This window comes from Babylonia areolata, chromosome 26 (genome assembly GCF_041734735.1).
Source record: "Babylonia areolata isolate BAREFJ2019XMU chromosome 26, ASM4173473v1, whole genome shotgun sequence".
Classification (NCBI taxonomy): domain Eukaryota; kingdom Metazoa; phylum Mollusca; class Gastropoda; order Neogastropoda; family Buccinidae; genus Babylonia; species Babylonia areolata.
This window is the reverse complement of record NC_134901.1, coordinates 33,903,760-33,928,379: the sequence shown is the minus strand read 5'-3', so window position 1 is coordinate 33,928,379 and position 24,620 is coordinate 33,903,760. Positions and strand designations below refer to the sequence as shown.

The following is a 24,620-nucleotide window of genomic DNA, read 5'->3' as shown; positions in this document are numbered from 1 at the left end:
GGCAAAGTAAATAACCAAACACTGTCATACACGTAAAATGTTTACATGTCTGTCTGCGTGCATGTGTCCGTGCTGAAATCTGGATTGAATTACTCAGGGGGAAACAAATGATGAGCGATGGACCCACATTGGCAGCCGTCAGTTGGCTCTACCCATACCTGTTGTGTAAATGATCTGTGTTTGTAAAGTGCGTTGAGCTCGGTCTTCGACCGAGGATACGTGCTTTTCTAATAAGTATCCATATCGTTCATTCATTCAAATCAGTCCCTATTTCCTTTCCTCCCGCCTTCAAATCATGGCGCTGTGTGATTTCTTCTGACAATCTTTTCTTCTGAATTCTTCAGAATACTGTGAATTTTGTTTGACTGTTTTACTTATCGGTTTCAAAGGGTTCCTTCAAATTGCAACCTATGTGATCTGTTTACATCAATTTACAGCCATATTTTAGAAAGAAATTTTTGGAAATTATTATTATTAAAGCATATCACAGCCTAGGAAACGAGCTTGATTACTGCCCATGTGTGATGGCGCACACGTGTGTGTGTGTGAATGTGTGTGTGTGTGTGTGAGTATAACAAAGCAACTTGATAGAAATTCATTATAACCAGTGCGTCAGATGTAACGAAAGCCGGAAAAAATTCAGCAATTTTGAATGTCCATGGTGATTCGTTATAAGTGGCTTCGACTGTATGTGATCATGTGGGCAGTCCAGAAATAACATTGTTTCCATGATCGAAAAATATGCATGAAAATCCAGTGTGAATGTCAATGTGGTGTCTCTTGAATTGTGTAAGCATACTTGATCAAAAACAGAATTATTGAAACAAAACTTGACTCTGCTCTCTTCACACACACACACACACACACACATTAAAGTATCTGTCAATAAATTCTGACAATGTCTTCGCACACTCTATGTGTATTGTCATCAAACTCAAAAAGGAGTTGAGTGTTTCTTTCTGATTGGTTGCTTGGTAAACACACACACACACACACACACACACACACACACACACACACACAATTTACATCGCTAAAGTGAAAAGACAATAAATTAAAGAAAGATACATACATAGGGCACACACACATACCATGCACATTTTCTCCTTTTCATACAGAATTCTGTTTTCAACAGCTGAGATACTCTTCATCACTTCAACTTTCAAGTCAAATTTTTATTGTCCACAGTAATTCAGTATTCAGCACAATATTGTAGATGTCTGATGTGAAAAAACTGTTCAAATATGTTGCATCAATTTGGTTGTACCTGCTTATGCCTTAATGTTACACCCATCCCTGTGTTTGCATATGCAGAAGCTCAATATTCACACATTAGAGATTCTATATTCAAACTGTCAGCATTTGGTGGGTTATGGAAACATGACAACATCCAGCTTGAACCACCCTCCATCCCCCAAAACAGAGAACAGTGACAGGGACATTATTTATAGCCCAATGATTGGAGAGTGGGACTTTCAGTCTGAAGGGTCTGGGTTCCATCCTTGTATCAGCACCTGATGGGTCAATGGTGGAGATTGTTCTTATCTCCCAGGTCTACATCATATGCAGACCTGTCAATATCTTAACCCCCTTTGTGTGTTTACACATGCAGATCAAATATACAAGACAAAGATATGATGATCTATAACATAACAGTTCAAAGAGTTATAGAAACATGAACATACCAAATATGCACAGTGTACTTGGCAGGGTAAATATGGTCATACACATAAAAGTTCACTCAGATTCTGTACAAGTGACCATTGAGTTTCAGCCCAAAGAAAGAAAACAGGTATGACTGCCAAACTATCAGGGTAAAAATAATCTTACACATGAAAGCCAGCCATAGAAACAATTCAGCATGGCAGTAGCAGGCTACAGAAGCAGAAAAGATTTTGATGTGTTTTGACTTCAATGACTGACATATTTGAAAGCATAGGACTAATGTATGTATCATAAGAATAATGTATGTTCCAGTTCATATTATAACACAATGTTCCCATCAATACAAATATAAGCATGCACTTTCTACTAGATACTTCCTTGGTATTCTGGATGCATTTTTTGGTAGTGTTTCAATAAATATGGCCGGCGTGTTAGGGCTTTGCCACACACTTGACATTTAAACTGGGGTTCGGTGTGTTTTAACTGGTGTTTTTTTAATGTATACTTGTCACGGAATTTCTTCTTGCACACTTCACACTCAAACTGCCAGGTGTCCAGATGGGTGTTCATGTGAGTCTTCAAGTTACACTTGTAAGTAAACCTCTTGCTGCAAATGTCACAGACAAACCGTGCTTCTCTGTGTTGATGCATGTGCGCAGACAGGTACTCAAAGTTTTTGAATGTTTTTGAGCATACTTCACACTTGATCACTGATGCAGAGGTGGCAGATCCAGAGCTGGAAAGGTGATGACCAATGGGGGATTCTCCACTGAGGCTTGTGCGGCGACTGTGAGACAAGAGTGCACCTCTGTGCCACTTGACGTGTTGATAAAAGAGAACTATGTTGCTGGTCATGTCCCCACACGTTGGACAGTGGAACACTTCTTGGCTACTGTCTGGATGGGAGAGACACACACCATCCTCCAGCAACCCACCACAGACAAGACACTGACGACTGACATGTCGAGAAATTGCCTCCCTGTCTACCTCCACCCCCATTTTCTTCAGCCCACGAATTCGATGTTCTAATGAAGGGCCACACTGGTGAGTCTTCAGAAGGTGCTCGTTCAGCAGATACTGTGCTTTGAACATCTGTGAACAAATGTCACACTGGTAGGACTTGGTAGAGATGTGAACAGAACTGTGATTGTTCAGAGAACTGTTGTGAACAAACCCTGCTCCACAGATGTCACAGAAAAAGCGTTTGATGCCCTCATGACCTGCCATGTGCTTGTCAAATGATGTCCGTCCTGCAAACTCTGCCCCACAAATGTGACACAAGCTGTTGAAATGGTGACATGCTTTCTTGTGGGCACTGAGAGCAAATGTACCAGGCTGCACTTTCCCACAAATGTCACACTCCACTGGCTCTTCTCCAGAGTGCTTCCGCTTGATGTGTGCTTTCAGGGAGTATCTGTTCATAAAGATCTGTGCACAGAACTCGCATGTAAAGTTTTGTGGGCTTTCTTCTTGTAATGATCTATTTTCAGTGCTGTGAGATTTTATGTGCTGGTTAAGGAGACTCTTGGTACAAAATGATTTACAACAGTAAAGGCATCTGTATTCATTCTGAGATGTTTTCAGTGGGGTTCTCAAGCTGGCACTGGCTGGTTTAACCTTGCAGTTGGCTGTCTTCTTTGACTTTGTTAAAGTTGAAACAGAAGATTTTTCTGTGCAAAAACTTTCTTGAGTCCCGACAGAATCCAATTTGACATTCTCTCCAGTCTGTGAAAAAACGCCATTACAACTGCTGCTTGATTCCTGGGATGAAAAAATTCCATCTGCAGCAGTGTTTGTGATAGAATCTCCAAGACCTATTGATATTTTTTTGCCAGGTTGAACTGAGTCAGCACCAGAAGCTGGCCTGGTCACTGGGTGTTTGTCAGAAACAGGCTGTGAGGCTGCAAACATCTCTTCATCTTGCATAACAACTGGCGATACATGCTCTGCTGCATACACATCTTTATGGGCATTCAGACTTGGCTCCTGTAATAAATCCATCTCAAAATGCACAGGAATGCAAGAGGTATCCAGATCTGCATCACACATCTGCAACTCTTCACAGTTTGCTTCACACAACAGAAGTAATGATTTATCATCCTCCATGGCAGTTGAGGAGGATGAGCCTGTTTGAACAGATTCACCATTTGGCTTATGCTCAGCTCTTTCACAGTCAGGTGTCCGTGACAGAAAACTATGTCTGCTATTGTCTTTCTCATGCTCAGAGTCTGCTGCAGTATTTTTACACCACACACACAGAACCCAGCTGACTAGAAATCCTTGTACAAATGCCCATGCAGTGCGTGTCAGAATATCTGAACAGTTTGAGGAACATGATACTACACTCCAGGTATGACTACGATATGATTTGTTTTCAGCAGCCAGGGGTTTCTGACAGGTTAGGCAGTACTGCTGGTTCTGGTTGAATCTGTCTTGGAGCTGCTGCAGATGCATGGAATTCATGATGCAGTATAAGGGCTGTGTGCTTTGCTGTGACAGCACCATGGACTTTATGTATTCAGCTCCAGTGGATTCTGGTGGTTTACAGCACAACCACCTGCACACATTGGAAGAACACCAATCATTTTCTTTTAAAAGATAATGTTAGAAAGTTACAGTACACAGGATGATGTGGTGAAATTAGCATACATCCTAATATCCTTAAACAATAGAGTGACCCAAAAGGAGTACACAGGATGATATGGTGAAATTTAGCATACACCCTAATATCCTTTAAATGCACAGTGACCCAAAAGACTAATAAAGCTGTTTAGAGGTACATGATGATAAATGCATGTGTATGTATGTGTGCATACTGCATGCACATGTGTGTATATACTGTGTGAATGCATGTGCACATGTGGCACATGTGTACAAGTGTGTGTGATATTGGGGGTGGGTGGGGGGAACTGGATGGGGGGAGGGGGGTACATGTTGGTATGCCAATGTGTACATCTAACAGTGCTAAAAGAAGGAGAGATGAATCATCACCATTTGGATAAGTGTTGCTTTGCTGTTTGCTTTCCAATGCATGACCTGGAAAAATAAGCAGAGCTTTTTTCGTTTCCCCTGGAGTCACTTGACTTACAGTGAGTCAGAGTATATTATATGCTCGCATGTTTCCGTCCAAAAGTAACAGACCTTCACTTCCTCTCTTCTTTTGTAATTGGCTTCCTCTTATTCCATTATCGAGAAAGGCTCAGTACACAGAGAGATGTGGTATGGGAGCAAGCAACAGGTGGAAAGTCAAGTGCCATAGATTGTGGAATAAGTTTATTACCCTGGCTCCAGTCCTCTCCTAAATAAAATATTTTTTTAAATATAAAAAAAATTTGAATATGCATTTTTGGGAGATCACTCAAGAGAATAATTGATTTTTTTCCCCTGTAAGACACTATGGATAAAGCAGCAGACATCAGCTCTGTTCGCTGTGTCTCACTGTGCCTCACTCAGTCACTGGGAAATTCCAGTACTTTTCCAATTCCTGGTTACAGACAAGACAGTGAGTTTCTCTGGATTCATGTCAGGCCATGTTCCCACTCTTCACCCACCTGGCCTGCTGATGGGGGTCATGCTTTTAAGCCAGATGTTGTATTGACTTACAGCTATTTTATTATTTTATTTTTTGTTGTTGCTACTCTTGTTACTCAGACTTTTTCAGTGGCATTCCCCATACGCTGCTCATCCCAAATTCCCCATACACAGCCACAACAGGGTTTATCTGCTCCAGTTCAAGTACCACCAACCCATAGGGTGCTATCATTCTCATGTCACCATGAGGGCACACACCTCAGGTGTCCCTGCACTGCTGCTGAGTTACTTTGGTGGTGTCCACATTTGTCTACCCTTATTTAACACTCAATAGTGTTGTCAAATACATTTTGTTTTCTTTTTCTCTTGTGATTTTAATCTGAATATACACCAAATACAATGAATCATTCAGTGTTGTCAAGAATGCTGTTGTTTTGTTTGTTGCTTTAATTAAATTTATCACGACAAAAACTACAAAGGCACATTCATTTTGATTGGAGAATATGTGTTAAATTTATACACTTATTGCACTTGTACTTCTTTAAATTCTAATAGTTCATGTGCGTGTGACTCACTCGATCTGCGCGCGCGCGTATGTTTGTGAGTGCGTGTGTATATGCTAATGCGTGCATTTTGTGTGTGAGTGTGTGTGTTGACGTGTGTACATCTGCGTCCGTGCGTGTAGAATGCTCGGCTATATATATATCTGAACTCATGTTCAAGTTGTTTTTGTTTGTTTGTTTGTTTTTTACTATAAATATTACACGCTGCCACACACAGTACCTTTCAGCAAGTGTTTGAATACATGTTTTGGAGACAATGTTCGATTGAATCTTTGTCTCGATGTCTCTTCTGGTCTGAATTCATGCTTTGGCTAACCCGGAAAGAGATTAGTATTTGACCTGTGAGCACACGACATGAATCCGTTCACAGACAAGAATTGCAGAAAAAAAAAATTAAGGAACCGTTCACTTGGAAATGTAGGGCTAGAAGTATAAGTTCGGGAATTTATGACACAAAATTGGGGGATTACAGCATCAGTACTGCCTCATTTACGTTATATAATGCATACAAATACACGAACACAGCGCGCTCTTGGACATTGAATTATCGTCTGCTAATTGTTAAAGCCTACCGTTTGAAGATAAAGCTCTGTTGAAACAGTTCTTTTAAACATCGGAGATCAGGCACAATCGTCTCCAAGTCCCAGTCTCTTATGTATTACGTATCTGGTCCAGGATGTTTTCGTGCTGTGTCCCGGATCTCTCTCTCTCTCTCTCTCTCTCTCTCTGGTGTGGTGGGTTTGTCTTTCATGTTTATTTTGTTCTTTTTTTCCTGTGTATTTTGCTACAACCATGCTTGTGCATGTACCTGTTTGTGTGTGTGCTGTGAGTGTATCACTGTATGTCTGTGTGTGTGTGTGTGTGTGTGTGTGTGTTTTGTTTTGTTTTGTTTTGTTTTTCCTTGTATATTTCATTTAACACCATGCTTTGGTTTTTATTTAGTATTGTGTATTGTAGACCCTGTTCATGGCGGGGTCTGGATATAAAAAGGCACACAAGTACTTATCTATTATCCTGTTCATTACATAGAGGATATATATAAAGGATTTCATATCATATAAAGGATTTTCTCTCTCTCTCTCTAAGAGGGGTGGGGGAGAGGGGGCCTGCCAATCACATGATTTTCCTGGAATTTTCTGTGTGAGTGGGCCATTATATTTTGTGTATTTGCACACAGACACAAATCCATCTCTGGAAATAACAGCCCCAGCAGAGTCTGCACGTGATAGGTGTTTTCATTTCTTTCTTTTTTCTGTTTTTTGTTTGTAATATTAGACAGGTGCAATAGCCGAGTGGTTAAAGCACTGGACTTTCAATCTGAGGGTCCTGGGTTCAAAACTTGGTAACGGCGCCTGGTGGGTAAAGGGTGGAGATTTTTCCGATCTCCCAGGTCAGCATATGTGCAGACCTAGCTGCTTGTGCCTAAACCCTCGTCATGTGTATACACGAGCAGAAGATTAAATACACATGTTAAAGAACCTGTAATCCTTGTCAGCGTTTAGTGGGTTATGGAAACAAGAATATACCCAGCATGCACACCTCCAAAAACGGAGTATGGCTGCCTACATGGTGGTGTAAAAAAGGTCATACATGTAAAAAAAAAAAACCCACTCATGTTCATACAAGTTAACGTGGGAGTTACAGCCCACGAACAAAGAAGAAAGAAGAAGTCTGTTACTTAGCCTGCTTACATTTACAAATTGGCATCACTTAAATTCAACAGGAGACAGGTAGGACAATGCCTCTGGTTTAATCAGTTATCACAGCGTCAGTTATCCTACTAAGTTCCTGAATAGCATGTGTTAGTGATTTGTGTGTGTGTGTGTTTAAGTCACTGTTTCCATAGTTTGTTTCTCACATGTCTATTTCAGCACATAATCTTCACGATATTCAAAGGACATCTGCAGAAATGGGTGAAGATCAAACGCTTGAAAAAATATTTTGAATTGCCTTCTTCAAATGTAGATAGACAGAGACAGACATATAGATAATAAAGAAAAACATTCTTACTGTTCATACATTCATCAAGTCCTGGCATAGTAAATCCACTATTTATCAGACACAATCATACAAACTTTCGAAAGTACTGTTATTCAAACCAGTTGACACAGCACTGGAATGCTTTCACCCAACAACCTGAATAGGGAGCTGTACTCATGAATAGAATATACACTCAAAGAAGAAAGGGCATACAAGGAGTGCAAGGCCCACCATTTTAGTCACTACCATAACGACAGCTGCTTCTTTCTCAGTCAGGATGACCTTTTCAGGTCGGTGACAGGATGTTTCAAAATGGACTGATAGTGATTTTTGTAACATGTTTTGTAATGTTTTTACCACACTCTGTGTTATCCATCTGGAAAAGTCGGGGGGGTTCCTAGGCAGCGAGGCTTGAATGTTGAAATGTAAATGATTGCTGTGTATGTACTTATGTGTCACAGAGTCTGTGTGAGCAAGTTTGTACTTGTATGCATGCATGCGCACTCTCATGTGTGCACACACATGTGCATGTGTGTGTTGTTGACATTGATTGACATCCATCTCACTCTGAATTTAGCCTGAAGCAAAGAGAACAGACAGGCCTAACAGTGTTTCAGCCATGAAATAGCCAAGCTGAACGCTCTCAGTGTTCACAGTGTTTTAACCTCCTGTATATCCCATTGAATCCAGAGCTGATTTTGCAAAAATAAGTCTGCTTTTTATTTTTACTATTCTTCCAAGTGTTTTGACTGGATTGAGATTTAATTTTTAAAGAGACATTACCAGAACGGATAACTCCAGCTGTGAAAGTGGACCTGTCAAGTGACAGATCTTTCATGTTCATGGGCTGCAACTCCTACAATCACTGGTACCAACAAGGGGGCTTTTGACAAGTAGGAGGAGACATGGTACAGTATACGACACCAAAATGACCATTTTTACCCATCATGTAGGCAGCCATACTCACAGTATCCATAGCAGGTGGGTATGTTCTTGCTTCCAAAACCCACTGAGCCCTGACACGGATTATGGGATGTTTGACATACTAATTTTATCTTTCACATGTGTTTTCACATGAACAGAACTCAGGGCACTAGCAGGCTGGCATGTGTGTTAAACTGGGAGATTGGAAAAAATGATGCCATCAGGTGGCAATACTGAGAACAACCCCTTACACTGAAAGTCCAAGGCTGAAAGTGTCAGTCTCAGTTTCTCCAGGAGGCATCACTGTGTTCAGACAATCCCATATACACCACAACACATCTTCAAGGCAGATGCCTGACAACAGCATAACCCAATGCGCTAGTCAGGCCTCGAGTGCATGCACATGTATTTGTGTACCTCAGAGTGGATTTCGTCAACAAAATTTACAAGATGAAAAATAACTTTGTTGCCATGGGTTCTTTTTCAGTGCACTCAGTGCACGCTGCACAAAAGACCTGGTTTTCATCTCATCAAAATGACTAGTCACTCAGTTTAATTTTCCAGTCAAACCTGGCACAAAGGGCAAGAGTGGAAATCAAACCCAGACCCTCACGGACACTGTATTGGTAGATAGGCATCTTAACCATTCTGCCACATTCCTCAAAGGTTCTCACCTCTTGGATATTGCACATATCGCACCTATCAGGGGGCAGATGTTTGACAAAATGGGAGCAACATTCGATTGACGGAACTCATCAAAAACAACTCTATCACTCAAGTTTGATCCTTCAGTGGAGAATTTTTGTGAAAAATGGAAAACATTGGCATTGCTCAATGGAAAAAGCTTTGCAGGCAAGAGAACTTTACTAGTTTTTGTTGTTGTTGTTGTTTTGTTTGTTTTTTAATCAGCAACATCAAAGTGAACAAGAGGTGTTTGAAATGTCCATGGCGGTATTATCAGGAAATTTTGTAAAGTTAGAAATAATGTCATTCTCAATGATATTTTGGTGATGAGAAGAAAACCAACTCCCAGATAAAGTATACTTCACAGATTGCTCATGTTTGTCCATGTTTTCACTTAATTAGCAATGAGCATCCAGTGCTCAGCATGAAAACTTGTAAATGAATGAAGTCCTTTAATTCTCTACCTCTCTCTCCATCTCTCTTCATTGATAACTTCTGTATGTTAGAGCAGCATAACTGGAGAATCAAAAGTTCTCAGGACTTCTCTGAACATTAATAAAATGTGAAATGATGGAGATGATCCACTCTAACCTTCCACCCACTCCTTTTCTGTGCCCTGTATTGCTTGTTTGATGCTTATCCTCCCCACCCTTCCTTCTCCATCACAGAGAGGGGGACATTTTTTTTTTGATACAGTATATTTATCAAACACAAGAAACCAAAAATGTCTGAGTCAGTGACACTTTATTATTTGCTCATCATGCCACAACAGCTCACCTATTCCTGAACACCTCTCACACTCTTGTAGTATACACTTCCCTGTCCACACCCATAAACATGCACACAAACATGCATACGAATGCATGCATGCACACAAACACACACTATGAATGTATGAGCTACATTCTCAAAAACTAGCAACCAGTAATAATTGACACTGTCATCAAATCTTTATCAGCTGCCTCCAAAGCAATTTCTATAAACTGACAACTTACTCTGAAACAACTAAAATGGCTTTAACCCAAAAAAGCCTCATAATTTAAAACATTTTCACGCACTCCTAAAATTCTAAATTCTGTATATTTCTAGATAAAAAGTGCTCCAACCACTCTATACAATCAGTAACTCACATAATCTTATCCCTCTCCAATAAAATGTACTCCAACCACTCTATACAATCAGTAACTCACATAATCTTATCCCTCTCCAATAAAATGTACTCCAACCACTCTATACAATCAGCAACTCACATAATCTTATCCCTCTCCAATAAAATGTACTCCAACCACTCTATACAATCAGTAACTCACATAATCATGTCCCACTCCATTAACATCAAGCCAGTAACAATAAAAACTCTGAACACGTCATGCAAGAACAAAATAATTACACACAGGTACAAATTTCAGGCAAACTTAGCTTTATCCAATTTCAAGATGAAGAAATACAAAGATTTACTTTGAAAATAATGTTTAAAAAAAAAAGCATTTAAAATGTGTGTATTAGTTAATATGTTAGTCTCACTGCTGTATTGACACTAATCATAGATGCAATGATTTTCTTTTTAACTGTAGTTTTAATTAAGTGAACATGGACCGTCGTTAATATTCTTTTGATCTTGAAACAGGAGACGTAAGACCAATCAGCTACGACTGCCACTGTACGGTGTTGATCTCTTTGCTGCCGTAATTCTTTTCCCTTTCACTTTGCTCTGTGAAACAAATATTTCATGTTTAATGAACCAGACCAGTGTTGCACACACACTTAAACGCATGTACATGCACACTACTCACAGAGACACGCACACACAACATCAAAACAAAAAACCACACACACACATGGAGCAAAGGCTGATGGCAAATGATAATCTATTAAAACCTTTGGAGATACAAATCATTGTTTCAAATCTAGATTACTGCACAAACCAAAGAAAAGCATCTTTTTATGATTATTTTAAGAAAATACAACTGCACAAGTGATCTGACTGGTCCATATATAACTGTTCTTGATATTTATAACCAGTTAAATTCAGTGAAATAATTTTCACAACCACTGAATAAATTCTGAGGCATGTAGTACTCTGCGTTCACTTTCACTGTTGTTCAGTGGCAGCTAAATGATGTCCGGGATTCATGTTGCTCTAGAATGAGTTCCTTTCTCTGCTCTCTGCTTTAAATCAATTATAATTTGCCCTAATTTACTGGTTCTGTTATATTCTAATTTTCAAGTCTTTTTCAAATATGGATTGTGAAGGAAGTGATGGTTTCTTGGGTGTTTTTTTTTGGTTTTTAACTTATATATTTTTCCCTGCCAGAGTACTTTTACCTGTGGTTTCCTTAAGGTGTTAAGATATCTGTTCTCCAAACAATACTCCAGTAACTGATTTTAAACATGGGTCTGTTTTAGAACAGATTATTCACTCAACAGAACACTTAATTGTGTATGCAAGTGGACGTTCATTGAAAAAATGTTCAATATAGTCTACGATATCATGGAAAAAAAGAATGTATATTTTATTCTGCTTCATTTATATGAGGAGAATATTCGTTGAGTATATCTCATGTAAGATTTGCAAGGAAGTAATGCCTCCAAAACAGTGCAGATGATGGGGCAGCAGCAGTAGCACACACACACACAAAATAATAATTCAAAAAACCAAAAACATCAACAAATACCTGTTTGGGAGTAGGTGCAGTCAACCCTGCACTGTTTGGGGACCACAGGCACAGCAAAGAATCTTCTCCACCGGTCACCAGTGTCTCTGTCTGTTCAAATCAAATCAAAATACAGTATGGATTAAAAATTAATCCAAGTCCACTGCATGATATTCCAGTTGGACTAAGCATGCAAATACCCCCAAAACAATAACACACACGCACATGCTCACACACACACACATACACACACACACACAGAGGCATTTATCATAATTCAAAACATTGCTTTAAGCCTGACTAACCACAAAGGCCAGCAGGACACAAAACAAAAACCACACAACACCTAAAATCTTAACAAAGAACAGGGTTCATAAACAAAACATGCAACCAACAAGCTCTCTTTGAGTAGCAGTCTTTCACCAAGAAAGGGACAGGGCTGTTTCCTTTCAGGCATCTGTAGATCGCACAGAATGACAATCATCGCCAAATTTTGATGAAGTTTTAAAAATCAGGAATTTTTCACCAAAATGACAATACAGAGAATGTTTTTTTGTGAATAAGGAGTTCTTCATAAAACCAGGGAGCTCTGGAAGCCTTCGTCAAATGGCGATAAGCTTAACAAAAAACAAACACACACACACCCAAAGTGAGAGTTCATCCTGAATGAAATGCCTTATTAGTTATTCTATTTTACCTTTTTATCCCAATGCAGACATCTCACTGTGTCCGAGTGACCTCCAGCCAATGACCTTATGACCTTGATATTTTCTGGGTCAGTGACATCAAGAAGGTGAAGGTCACCTGAATGTGTCCCTGCCACAATGCCTACAGCATCACAGGGTGTGGCTGCCAGTATACAGTCCACAAGATAGTCCACTTTGCATGTGCTCTGAAATCAGCAATATGAATTCAGTTATGCTTTGCATCTGACTGTAGTAAGATTATCTACTTTGCACCCACCCTAAAATCTGTAATACATATAACAATAATGTAAGTATAACCTGCCACAACAAGCCTAGCATGAGCACTTTTAAGCAACAGTTATCAGCTTTGATCCATAGGAAAATTGCTTCTGAAATGCCCAAATCTTAATATGCCTGTCCTAGTTAATGAGAATATAGTTCTTATTTCATAGTATATTTTCCTGACCCTTCCAACCCCCTTCCACCCCTCCTGTACACTCCCCGTCCCCTTTCCCACCATGAATTTTATGATTCAGGGTCAATACCTGAACCTCATGCGGACAAACACACACACACATACAGATACAAACACAAATACACAAACAGAACACACACAAATTGTTTTTTTGTCAAGTTTTCCTTTAGAGATCAATGCTTCTTGCATAGGGCATTGAGTATTTCAATAATCGAATAAACAAACAGCAGTGGCAGATATCCTTGTGGTTCATGTCTCAAGAAAACAGTCAAATGTTCACTACACTGTGCAGCAAATGTGATGAGAGAAAATCACACTTTACCTCCAACTTCTCTGCAAACCCTGAGATGTGTTGAACATCTTCATTCTGAAAAAGTTCAAATGCGCATCGTCAGTATCTCTTGTTCAAAGCAGTGACCTACTTTGTACAAATGATCAAATTATTCTTTTCATGCATGAGTGATTAGTGATTATACCTAAATTATAAAAGCATCTACTGACAACTTCACACAAAAAGTTAAACACTGCATGTCCTGGATGTAAACACATAGGAGAATGTTGCTGCTGAGATGGAGATTTCCGAAAACAGAAGCAAAAGAAATGAACACAGAATGGTGAGGGAACATTCTGGTAAAAATACAACTTTTTCTTCTTTTTTTTTTTTTTTTTTTTTTAATTATTTTTTTTTTTTTTTTTTTTAGTACAGCTCACTGCACAGGACAACATGAGGGCTGGAAATACTTTTGTAAACAAAAACAAACCCAAACCATGTCAGCCACAATACCTGAGAAAAAAAATTGTATAAGAAAATAAGGAACCATTACAATTTATTGCACACAATTCAAAAGATATGCCTCTGGCACTGACAATTCTTCAAATTTACTAACAGAGGACTTAAAAAAACAAAAACGAACTTAATACTACAGCATAACTATACATAGTACATTGAAAATACAGACAATGGAGTCCAGCTTGCACAAGTCTCAATAAGAGAATAGTCCGGTTGACGAAAACAAATTTCATAATAAATGTAAATGGTTAAATGTGAAGTTTTCTGATTGGTTTAAAACATGTATATCACTGACCCAATTCACACACCCCTTTGCACACTTTTACCATATGCATAGGCATATGGCTGCTTACATGGCAGGACAGAAATTAACAAAGAGTCATTCTTGTAAAAACTTACATGTCTGTGTGAGTATGTGTGCGTGACTGAAACCTGACCGAATAACACAGGAAACGAATGATGAGTGCCCAAATGCATCTCTCAGTCAGCTCCACTCTGGTAGGCAGCCTGTTGCACAAATAACTCTGTGTTTGCAAACACTTACAGCTTGGTCTCTGACTGAGGATAGGCACTATATAAATATCCACATCACATCATCATCATCATCATCATAATCATCATCAACACAGCAGTTGTGATGCAGAAGCCCCCCACAAAGAGGCAAGGACTTACAGTCTCAGAGTCCCACACATGCCAGGTGAACATGTGAGTGGTGCTGTACACGTGCTTCGCCTCAGGCCCACACCACCCTGCTCTTTCCTGTACACAAGTAGCAGGCCTCAGATGTTACAAAAGTTGGGGGTTTTTTCCACAAAGATTTTTTTCCCATGCACAGAAAGTATTCAATATACATAATAAAAATAATCTCTTTGCTGTACATAAGTAGCGTACATATTATTTTCACAGCATATGATGCAGTCTTACTTTCATAATGTTAACTCTTCACTGTGCACAGAAAGTATGCATCATGCGTGATAAAAATTATTCACTTTACTGTACACAAGCAGCTAGCATCATGACAAAATCTTTGTGCACAGTACATAAGCTAATTTCCATCATGCTCATAAGTAAAAGATTGTATCATACATCATAATAATATGTATTTCGAAAATTCAGATTTACTGACAATTTTTTGTTTTTTTCTAAATGATGATTAAAAAGAGAGAGACAGAAAGAGGAAAGTATGCATTAGCCCAGCATTGAGACAGCAACACCTGTTGGCCCCAACTTCGGAATGCAAGATGCTAACCCCACAGCCGTTATCCAATCTATTCACAAATCGTCTGTACGTTTTATACAGTATTTATTTAACTGCCCTGTTCACCTATTTGTGTTTGACAATTAAGCATAATTCCTTACTTATATGAATCTATTCATTTCAATTTTTCACTGAACAACACCAAACCCCAACACCAAACGACTTGACCTTAAAGCTGAACACCAACCAGTCAAAAACTCAGCTCTGATTTCCAATTTTCATTTGATCATGCAAATTGTCAATCTGACAAACCTGAGCTTAATTAGTTTAGTAAATAAGGGCGTGTGTTACTTTCAACAACATACAGAGGTTGTTGTTGTTGTTGTTGTTGTATTTCTTTTTATCACAACAGATTTCTCTGTGTGAAATTCGGGCTGCTCTCCCCAGGGAGAGCGTGTCGCTATACCACAGCGCCACCCTTTTTTTTTTTATTGTATTTTTTCCTGCGTGCAGTTTTATTTGTTTTTCCTATCGAAGTGGATTTTTCTACAGAATTTTGCCAGGAACAACCCTTTGTTGCCGTGGGTTCTTTTACGTGCACTAAGTGCATGCCGCACACGGGACTTCGGTTTATCGTCTCATCCAAATGACTAGCGTCCAGACCACCACTCGAGGTCTAGTGGAGGGGGAGAAAATATCGGCGGCTGAGCCGTGATTCGAACCAGCGCGCTCAGATTCTCTCGCTACCTAGGTGGACGCGTTACCTCTAGGCCATCACTCTACACTATTTTATTGATAGTCTGGTTTAAAAGCCCAAGGGATTATAGTCATTACAAATCCTGAGGAATGACAGTCTGATTAAAAGCCCAGGGGATTATAGTCTGGTTACAAATCCTGAGGAATGACAGTCTGATTAAAAGCCCAGGGGATTATAGTCTGGTTACAAATCCTGAGGAATGATTGTCTGGCTAAAAAACCTGAGGGATGATAGTCTGGTAAAAAATTAGGGATGATAGTCAAGATAAGAAACCAGAGTAATGACGGTCTTTCTCACCACTGTAGCCTCTGTGTTGTAAGTGGACACCAAGGCATCATCCTCTGAGGTCTGCATGATGTCAAACACATTGACCAGACCATCTGTGGAGCCAGTCAACAAGCTCTGCTCTGTTGTGGGGTGGAAGTGTACCTGCAGCATCACGCACACCATTCAGCCTACATCCACATCCATCACTGCAAAGGAATTGTTAAAATTCACTATATTCCCCTCCCCTTCACAAACACAAACACCCACAACCCCTATGGTTCCACATTCCATACAACCCTACCCTCTCCCCTCCTCTTGCTTGATTTCTCTGGTTAAAGATAAATCATGTGACATGATTTCCACTGCCCCTCAACAATTATCTTCCAGATTTTAATAGCATATTACATGTAACTCCTTACACACACACACACACACACACACACACACACACACACACACACATCAACATAACCAATGGCTTACCTGAGTTACATCATCATCATGTGAATCCTCGTAACAACCCAGCAGTTTGTTTTTCCGCCGATCCCTATTGCAAATACAAAAGAGAAAAACATATTAAGAAACAAGCGTGTACATTAAATTGTGATGTACTCTCCTTTCAGTATCACTTAAATTTTACAAATTCATTTATTCACTGAATGTTTCTGATCCCAAGGCACCTTCCAAACAAAAATGTTAAAAACATTATATTTTTCACTAAATGAAATCACTTCATGCAATTTATGACATTAACTGTGCTACGTACCATAACACAGTACTTTAATTCATTGTATCAAAGCCTGTAAACTATAATACAATGAATGTGGTCAAGGAACAGCTCAGCTATCTATAATAATTGATTACAGTTTCTAATTCCAGGTTCTGTTGACACAGGTAAAAGCCATTTTCAAAGAAATAGAGGCTGAAACTGAAGTAAACAAACAAAAAGCTTGTTTATGCTCATCAATGGTGTACTCAGTTTGCACACACCAGTTTACTGATGAGTCTACCAGAAAGTAAAATTGAGTTTAAGAAACAATTGGGATTACCAAAATAAAAGGTAGGCATCCTCTTTCAGTTTCTCTGTCCCAGCACACAGGATTTTGTCGGACAAGTTGATATCACAAGAAAGAATTCTGCACATGGTGTTGTTATCTCCTGAAAAAAGAACAAACTGCAGTCAGTAAACACAAAAAAAGCCAGAATGCGGTAATGGGGGATGAGGGAGAGATGAGACATGCATGGAGAATGGCTGGAGGGGAGAGGGATGGGGCTCTAAGCATTAACACCTCTTGTGCAATAGGAGATTTGTTGATCAGTACTGAACCTAGAAAAAAATGGTGAAATCTGAAATACTGGAACATGTACCAGTTTCTTTGTTATCACTGAAGCTAGAACATGGGTTGGAATATAACTGTCTTGGATGAGCATGACCTTCACTGCAGGGATGAGGGGGGTATGGGGGGTGGGGGGGGGGGGGGGCAGGGCGAGGGGAAAGACAAACACACATACTGTTTAGTATTACAAAAAAATCTGATGCTGCCTTTGAAAGAATTTTTAAAAAAAAGAATACTTTCAAAACGGAAAAAGGAGATATAAATCTTCCCATATATATTGTTTGTGCATGTTACACGATACATAAATATCTGCAGCATGTCTACATAATGTCAGTATGCATGAAACATCATGGAAGACATTATCTGAAATGAATTTTTCATAAACGTTCAATCATGACATACACACATATATGTGTGAGAGTGTGTGTTTGGCTGAGTGAGGTGTGTGTGTGTGTGTGTGTGTCTGTGTGAGTATGTCTGTGTGTCTCTTTCAGTCTTTGTGTGTGTGTGTGTGTGTCTGTCTGTCTGTGTATCTGTCTGTCTCTGTCTGTGTCTTTGTGTGCCTGTGTCTTTGTGTTTGTGATCTACAGAGCAACTGATCACATTGTAATACTTATGGTGTCACAATCATTAGTTCCACAGAAATATGAACAAAAGCTGTACAATAAATACAAATACAAAATTCAGAGATGATACTACCAAAGCTAATTTTAGGTCCAGTCTATTCATCAGTTTTAATGGACTGAAAAAAAAGGCATAAAATCCCATGCGCTAAGCATGAAAAACATATACACACATTTGTGTGCAAAAACACAGGTAAACCAACATTCAGATACAAGCAGTTGTACACATACATACACATATTTTAAAGTAACAATCAAATACCTGTGAACAGTTGTACTTCTTTAGAAACACTTGCTCGAGGATCCCATATTCTGCACACAAGAACAGAACAAGACTTTGGGTACAGTGGTGTAAAATTTCTCTTTTCACCCATTTCAGTATATTCCCACTAAGATTATATAAACATTTTCAAAGGATGTGCTTTTCTTTTTTTTCAACAGTATAATTCATCATATCGTAACTTTCCATATCAGTCCACAGGTCTAGAATCCTAAGATGCTGATCCCAATCCTAAGAAATTCATTTGAGTGACTTTTGACATTCCAAACTTAACCTCCAGGTATCACACTGTCTGGTGTTTTAGCAGCCATTCTCCAGATTCCTAAAAGTATTCAATTAAACCCACAAATAAGTTGCTCCAATTCCAGAGATCTTTTAAAATTGTGCTAAACCGACTTGAAATAGATTTTAAGTAATGAATTTGAAACATTCAGTCATAGAATTTCATGCTGTAACTGCTTTTGTACTTGAGAAAGTCATTGTGTGCAGAAATTGGCTTCAGTGTTGTTTCATTCGTTAAAAATACATTCCAAAATGTTCTTTGTCATTCTCAGATTTTGTTTTTTTCACAACGGTGCTACAGCAACTTTATTTGAAAAAATTTTCTGCTTTTGTGCCCATCAAAAACTAGCAAAGAAAGGTGTGTTTTTTCTGCAACTAATGTGACATTATATGTTAAAAGTGAATGTTGAGGTGACAGACCAAAATTTAAAGTGAATTGTAAAGTCCAATCCACTGGGTATATAAACAGACACTGTGCACACAAACTGAATATATTGTGTGCACACATATACATACCATGGCAATATACAAAGCTAGGTTTAAACTCAAGATTTTGCTAGTGCTGTATACATTTATCAGTTTTCAACATAAAGCTGCCCATGCTTAGTACACAGAAGCATGCATGTTTGTGGACTTCATATCTTAGGCTGTCACACAGGAGTTATGAAACACTATTAAAGGAGGAAAAAATCTCTTGGTACCTGTGTTGTCCCCATGACACACATGTTTCAAAACATTTTCAAGTGTATTTTCCGTAACGAGTGACAGACTGTTGGCACACCAGTGAATGGCACCATGTCATGTGAGCCCCCTTTCTGCCACAACAGCTGGTTACAACTAAATCTGACACTGGCCTTATTCAATATTTGAACCTGGAAAAAATCTAACTCTCCAAGACCTATTTCAAAGGCCTCAACATGCTGTGGAATACAGAAACAGATTTTTAAAAAAAATTATAAAAAAAGCATGCAGTTGGATTACATTCAGGATTATCTTAACCTACAATCACCTGTTCAGTGCACTGACATTGTGCTGTTTGCTGTCAGTTTTAGGGCACAATATTCAGGGCACAATATTCAGTGTGCATTCTGTTTTGTTGCATTCTGGACTCAAATAGATTCAACACACACACACACACACACACACACACACACAAACAAAACAACAACAAAAAAAACAACACCAATGTGACATCAACATATCAAACTTTATATAAGAAACAAAAACTTTCTTTTATATTAGCCATAAATTGTTGTGACAGTTTAGTCACATCTTTTCTTTTGCAGATTATTATCTTTATGACTTTTACATGCCATCTTCAGTTCTCGCTTTCTTGCTCACCTCACTGATTTGTCCTCAGAAGAAGTCATCACCAGGTTTGGATCCGTGTGCAAGAACTGAATGCCAGTTACTACATCCTCATGTCCTGACACAAAAACATTGCAATATCTTGTTTTCACCACACATTCTTACACCTTTACACAAATGTAAAAACATAGCTATATTTTGATTGTGCTTAAACCGTCCATACTTTAACAATGTCTATTCTCATAATATTTCATTTATTGTATCATAATATTGGAGAAATTTGCAGCATCAAATATATATCAGGTGTCCCCAAAAAAGTGAACCGCTTTTTGACAAGTATTTTCTCAAAGATAGAGAAACCGAATTCATTAAAAAATTTCACACAGTAACCTTAGGGTATCATCAACATGTCAAAATATCTAAAAGTTCGGATGCAAATTATGCGAGTATTGTCAAATTCAAAACAGCATGTCAAAAAATCCAATATCAGAGCTGTGCAATGTGACCTTCATCATGTTCATGCCAGCTGCCAGGTGTTGGCATCTGTCAATCAGTGTCAGTCTAAAAATAGCCTGTCTGGGTGTCAAATCTATTGATTTTTTTATTGTCATCTATATCCAAAATGAGTTCTGTCCAAAGTTTCAGTTTGGAAGGATCAACCATGCCTTTGAGTGAAAGTGATAAGGTTACCATTGAAAACTGATTCAAGGAGAAAGGCTGGGGTGGATGAAGGATTGTAAAGGAATTTCCAGGCAAGGAGTGAAGTCATGTCACTGTAAATAGACTTATTGCTAAAATACGCACTACTGGGTCAGTAGCAAGTAAAATTGGCAGTGGGAGACCCAAGACTGCATGTTCGGAGGAGAACAAGGACCGTGTTGAGGAACTGATTCAATCCCAGGAGAACCCAGGAACCCACAAATCTCTTAGAGAAGTTGCAAGCGATTTACAAGTGAGCAAGTCTTGTGTGCAAAGAATGGCGAAAGAGCTGGAGCTGAAGCCCTTCAAGAGGATACGGGTATCAAGGAGGGACCAAAATGTTAGAGGGAAAAGAAAAACTCACTGCTGTAACTTGAATGACTGCTACTCGGCCACTGATGTAAAAAGGATCATTTTCACAGACGAGAAAGACTTTACGTTAGAGATAGCTAAAAATCTCCAGAACGATCGCGTTTATAGGAAACGGAAATGAGAAATTCGGGCATCTCACCTCTATCATGAGAATTCTAGATTTTCAAAAAAGATAATGGTTTCAGCTGGAGTATCCTGGAAAGGAAAAACAAACGTTCATTTTATTGACACTGATACAGCCAAGGTGAAAGCTACATTCAGTTACTGGATGACAATCTTCTCCCGGATTGTAGGCATCTTTATCCCAGAAACAATTATGTGTTTCAGCAAGATGGGGCTCCTTCACACACAAGTAGGGTAACCCAGGCCCATCTGGAGGAGGCTATACCAGAATTCATCACGAAGGATGAATGGCCTCCATAAAGTCCTGACTGTAACCCAATGGATTATGCCATATGGGACTCTCTGAAGGAGAAAGTTTACTGGGGAGTGAGAGACAAATTGACTGAGCAGGTGTGAAAGGACAGGATAATTATGTCAAGGGAGGAGATATCGGTGGAAGAAATATGTAAAAGCATTTCTGCTTGGAAGAAACGGCTTCATTTAGTCGTGGAGGAAGATGGAGGCCACACTGAGCAAAAACTGAAATAAGTGTCTTTTCCTCTGATATCGGATTTTTTGACATGTTGTTTTGAATTTGATAATACTCGCATAATTTGCATCCAAACTTTTAGATATTTTGCAGCCTTGTTGATGATACCCTAAGGTTACTGTGTGAAGATTTTCAATGAATTCGGTTTCTCTGTCTTTGAGAAAATACCTGTCAAGAAGCAGTTCACTTTTTGGGGGATACCCGATATATATATATATATAACATATGTTGATTATAATGATAAACGTATGATTAAGATAAAGTTTCTTCTATTATCACACACAGACACAAACACACACATATGCCCATGCTCACTCACACACACACACACAGCCTGTGCATTCAACCATTTCCTTTGTTCATCATGCCAGTACCTGTGAGAAGGTTTGTCTGTGCAAGGCGACAACGTGAGAAGAGGCGGACTGTGAAGTTGCTGCTGGAGGCAGCTACAAGACTTTCCCTTCCAACTCTGAAACACAGTAAGACAGCAGAGGAATGGAAACCTGTCTAAAAACATAAAAATCCATGATATTTGACAACAGACGGAAAAAGAACTTGAGGACTTAGGCACAGTGCAGAACAGCAGGAAATAAAAAGCTGAAGAATGGCTACCCCTGGAGGAAGCTATTACAGCTAGCTGAGACAGCACAAGATAGACAGCAGTGGAGATCTCTGGTGGTGGCTGTACTCACCACAGGGTAAAAAAGGGATTATGTAAGTAAATAAATTGTGTCCCTCTCTCAAGGGAACTGGTTATCATCAAATTCAAGTGGCTCATAACTGTTGTATCTTTCACAATAGCAACAAAGAACAAAGCAACAAACAAGCACACAACATTAAAACTAACAAAAATACACATGTATACAGATTTACGCATAGTTGCTCGTGCAAATACACACAATATGTGTACACACCTACATATGATAGTCAGTCATGTTTGACTTTGACCATCAGAACAGCAGAGGAGGTAACTGCTGTAACGACTATCTAGGCTAGAATTTGATTATAGTGGAGAATGACTTGCCTAAGTTACATTCCCACTCTCTTGGCTAAGAGGGTGTTCAGACACTCAGTGTTGGGATGGTTCTCAAAAAGCCAACTAGCCCCCAAGGCTGCAGCACTAAGAGCCGGTGCAATTTTGCCTCCTAGTTTGAGAGTCATAGTCCTCGACAAAAGACTAATCTGTAAATGATTTACCATTGCAATGGAGAAATCATTGATAATACAGCTCTCACTTTGCTGTTGGCCCAACTGTAAACTTATGTCAATCTGTGATATAAGCTGAGTGTTGGGCACACACCCACACCCACAGGGTCATACTCACATACACGTCACACACACACACACACACACACACACACACTGACAGACAACATGCCACATGCACATTGCTTCATAAGTTACAACTCAAACATACTCACATATCCTGTGCTGCCAGGTCCAAGACATAGTGGGGCTCTGTCTTTTCCAAGGACACAGCCACCTTTTGCTGAAGCCCCAGTCTCTCCAGATGTGTGCTCAGGTCTTCCATCTTGGTGTCTGTCATCAAAGTAACATGAACAAGGGGATGCTTCACATCTTGCAGCAACTGTTTGTAAGATACAAATAAATACATAGATACAAATAAATAGATACAAATAAATCAGTATCATTAAAAATAAATGAATAAATCTATATCATTGTTCAGCATAACAATGTACAAAACAAGAAAATAAAAGGACATGACCTGACAGACATCTTTTTTTTTTCTTTTTTTTAATCAATAAGTTCAGAAAACAGTATTTTTCATTAATGCTATTCGTAAATTTCTTTTTGCATCAAGTTTAATCAAAACGAATCAAGAGCAGCAAGGCCTTCGAAACTCACATGTGACACACACTTTATTACAAGAAAGAAACAAATCTCAAGAAAATTCAAATAACTAACAATCACTCGTGATGCTCCACAAGAAGAGAGGCAGCAATCATCAAGAAAAAGAATCAATCATGAGTTTCAGTTTCAGTAGCTCAAGGAGGCGTCACTGCGTTTGGACAAATCCATATACGCTACACCACATCTGCCAAGCAGATGCCTGCTTCAGCAGATGCCTGCTTTCATGAAGAAACAGTAACCATCATTGCATCATGAACAGCACACACACACACACACACACACACACACACACATGACTGGAAAAAGTAGAAAATCCAACATATAACAGCAAATTAGCCTAAACTGTTATTAAAATGCAAGACAAAAGAATAATTTAAAAAATAAATAAATAACAAATAAAGAAAGAAAGAAAGAAACACTTGGTTGGGGCAAACGTTGCAAAAGGCCTGGGGAAACGATACGAGAAATAAAAAACAAAAAAACAACAACAACAGAAACACATGGAAACGCAGAAATACCAAGTACACACCAAACAAAACAATAATCATCAGCCAGCTGAAGTTAGCTGACCAACATTGGTAACTGAGAGAATAGTGTGGGCACACGTGTTCAAGCAAAGCCTAATCAATTCTTTAACTCACTCTTTAAATTATTCAACTCTAGTTAATCACTTTGACTTGAATTACTAATAAATCTGCTTTCTGTAGACAGTGAAATACTTACAAAGAAAAATTATGAGTGCAATAACAGATATGTCACAGGAAAATAATGAGACGAACTGGCCAGTCTGTTCTTGGACTCAAGCAGTTGTTTTTGCTCGTCAACATGTGCGCTGGCTGCTCAAGGGATATAACTCTATTCATGTCCATGCATCGTGGCAACATTCCTATTGTTGACTATAAGAACATAATTAAAAATGTAATATGTGCCCCTAGATTACATTTAAAGTTTGATTACAAATCTGATGCTTTTTAAAGCTACGCCATGAGAGAACTTCTAAACACTTCCGATAAAAAGACGA

General features: G+C 39.0%; 2 protein-coding genes across 3 annotated transcripts; both read right to left on the bottom strand.

Moving 5' to 3' along the window:
* Positions 1–1,156: 1,156 nt before the first annotated feature.
* On the bottom strand, positions 1,157–6,462 carry LOC143300250 (uncharacterized). 2 transcript variants are annotated; one of them, XM_076613840.1, is made up of 2 exons: positions 6,332–6,462; positions 1,157–4,222 (listed from the first exon to the last, which is right to left on the bottom strand). In XM_076613840.1, the coding sequence occupies exon 2, from the start codon at positions 4,168–4,170 to the stop codon at positions 2,032–2,034; it is 2,139 nt and encodes a 712-aa protein (XP_076469955.1). In that variant the 5' UTR covers positions 4,171–4,222; positions 6,332–6,462; the 3' UTR covers positions 1,157–2,031. The 2 variants fall into 2 exon arrangements, with proteins under 2 accessions (XP_076469955.1, XP_076469954.1); XM_076613839.1 differs by lacking the exon at positions 6,332–6,462 and adding an exon at positions 5,980–6,088.
* A 3,618-nt stretch (positions 6,463–10,080) lies between these two features.
* On the bottom strand, positions 10,081–24,587 carry LOC143300385 (WD repeat-containing protein 89-like). The gene is made up of 13 exons (XM_076614007.1): positions 24,323–24,587; positions 23,149–23,266; positions 22,102–22,196; positions 20,038–20,122; positions 18,397–18,446; positions 17,224–17,332; positions 16,658–16,721; positions 16,205–16,336; positions 14,625–14,711; positions 13,485–13,529; positions 12,699–12,893; positions 12,023–12,112; positions 10,081–11,058 (listed from the first exon to the last, which is right to left on the bottom strand). Exons 2-13 carry the CDS (start codon positions 23,256–23,258, stop codon positions 10,990–10,992), a joined length of 1,131 nt encoding a protein of 376 aa, XP_076470122.1. The 5' UTR covers positions 23,259–23,266; positions 24,323–24,587; the 3' UTR covers positions 10,081–10,989.
* Positions 24,588–24,620: the final 33 nt, after the last annotated feature.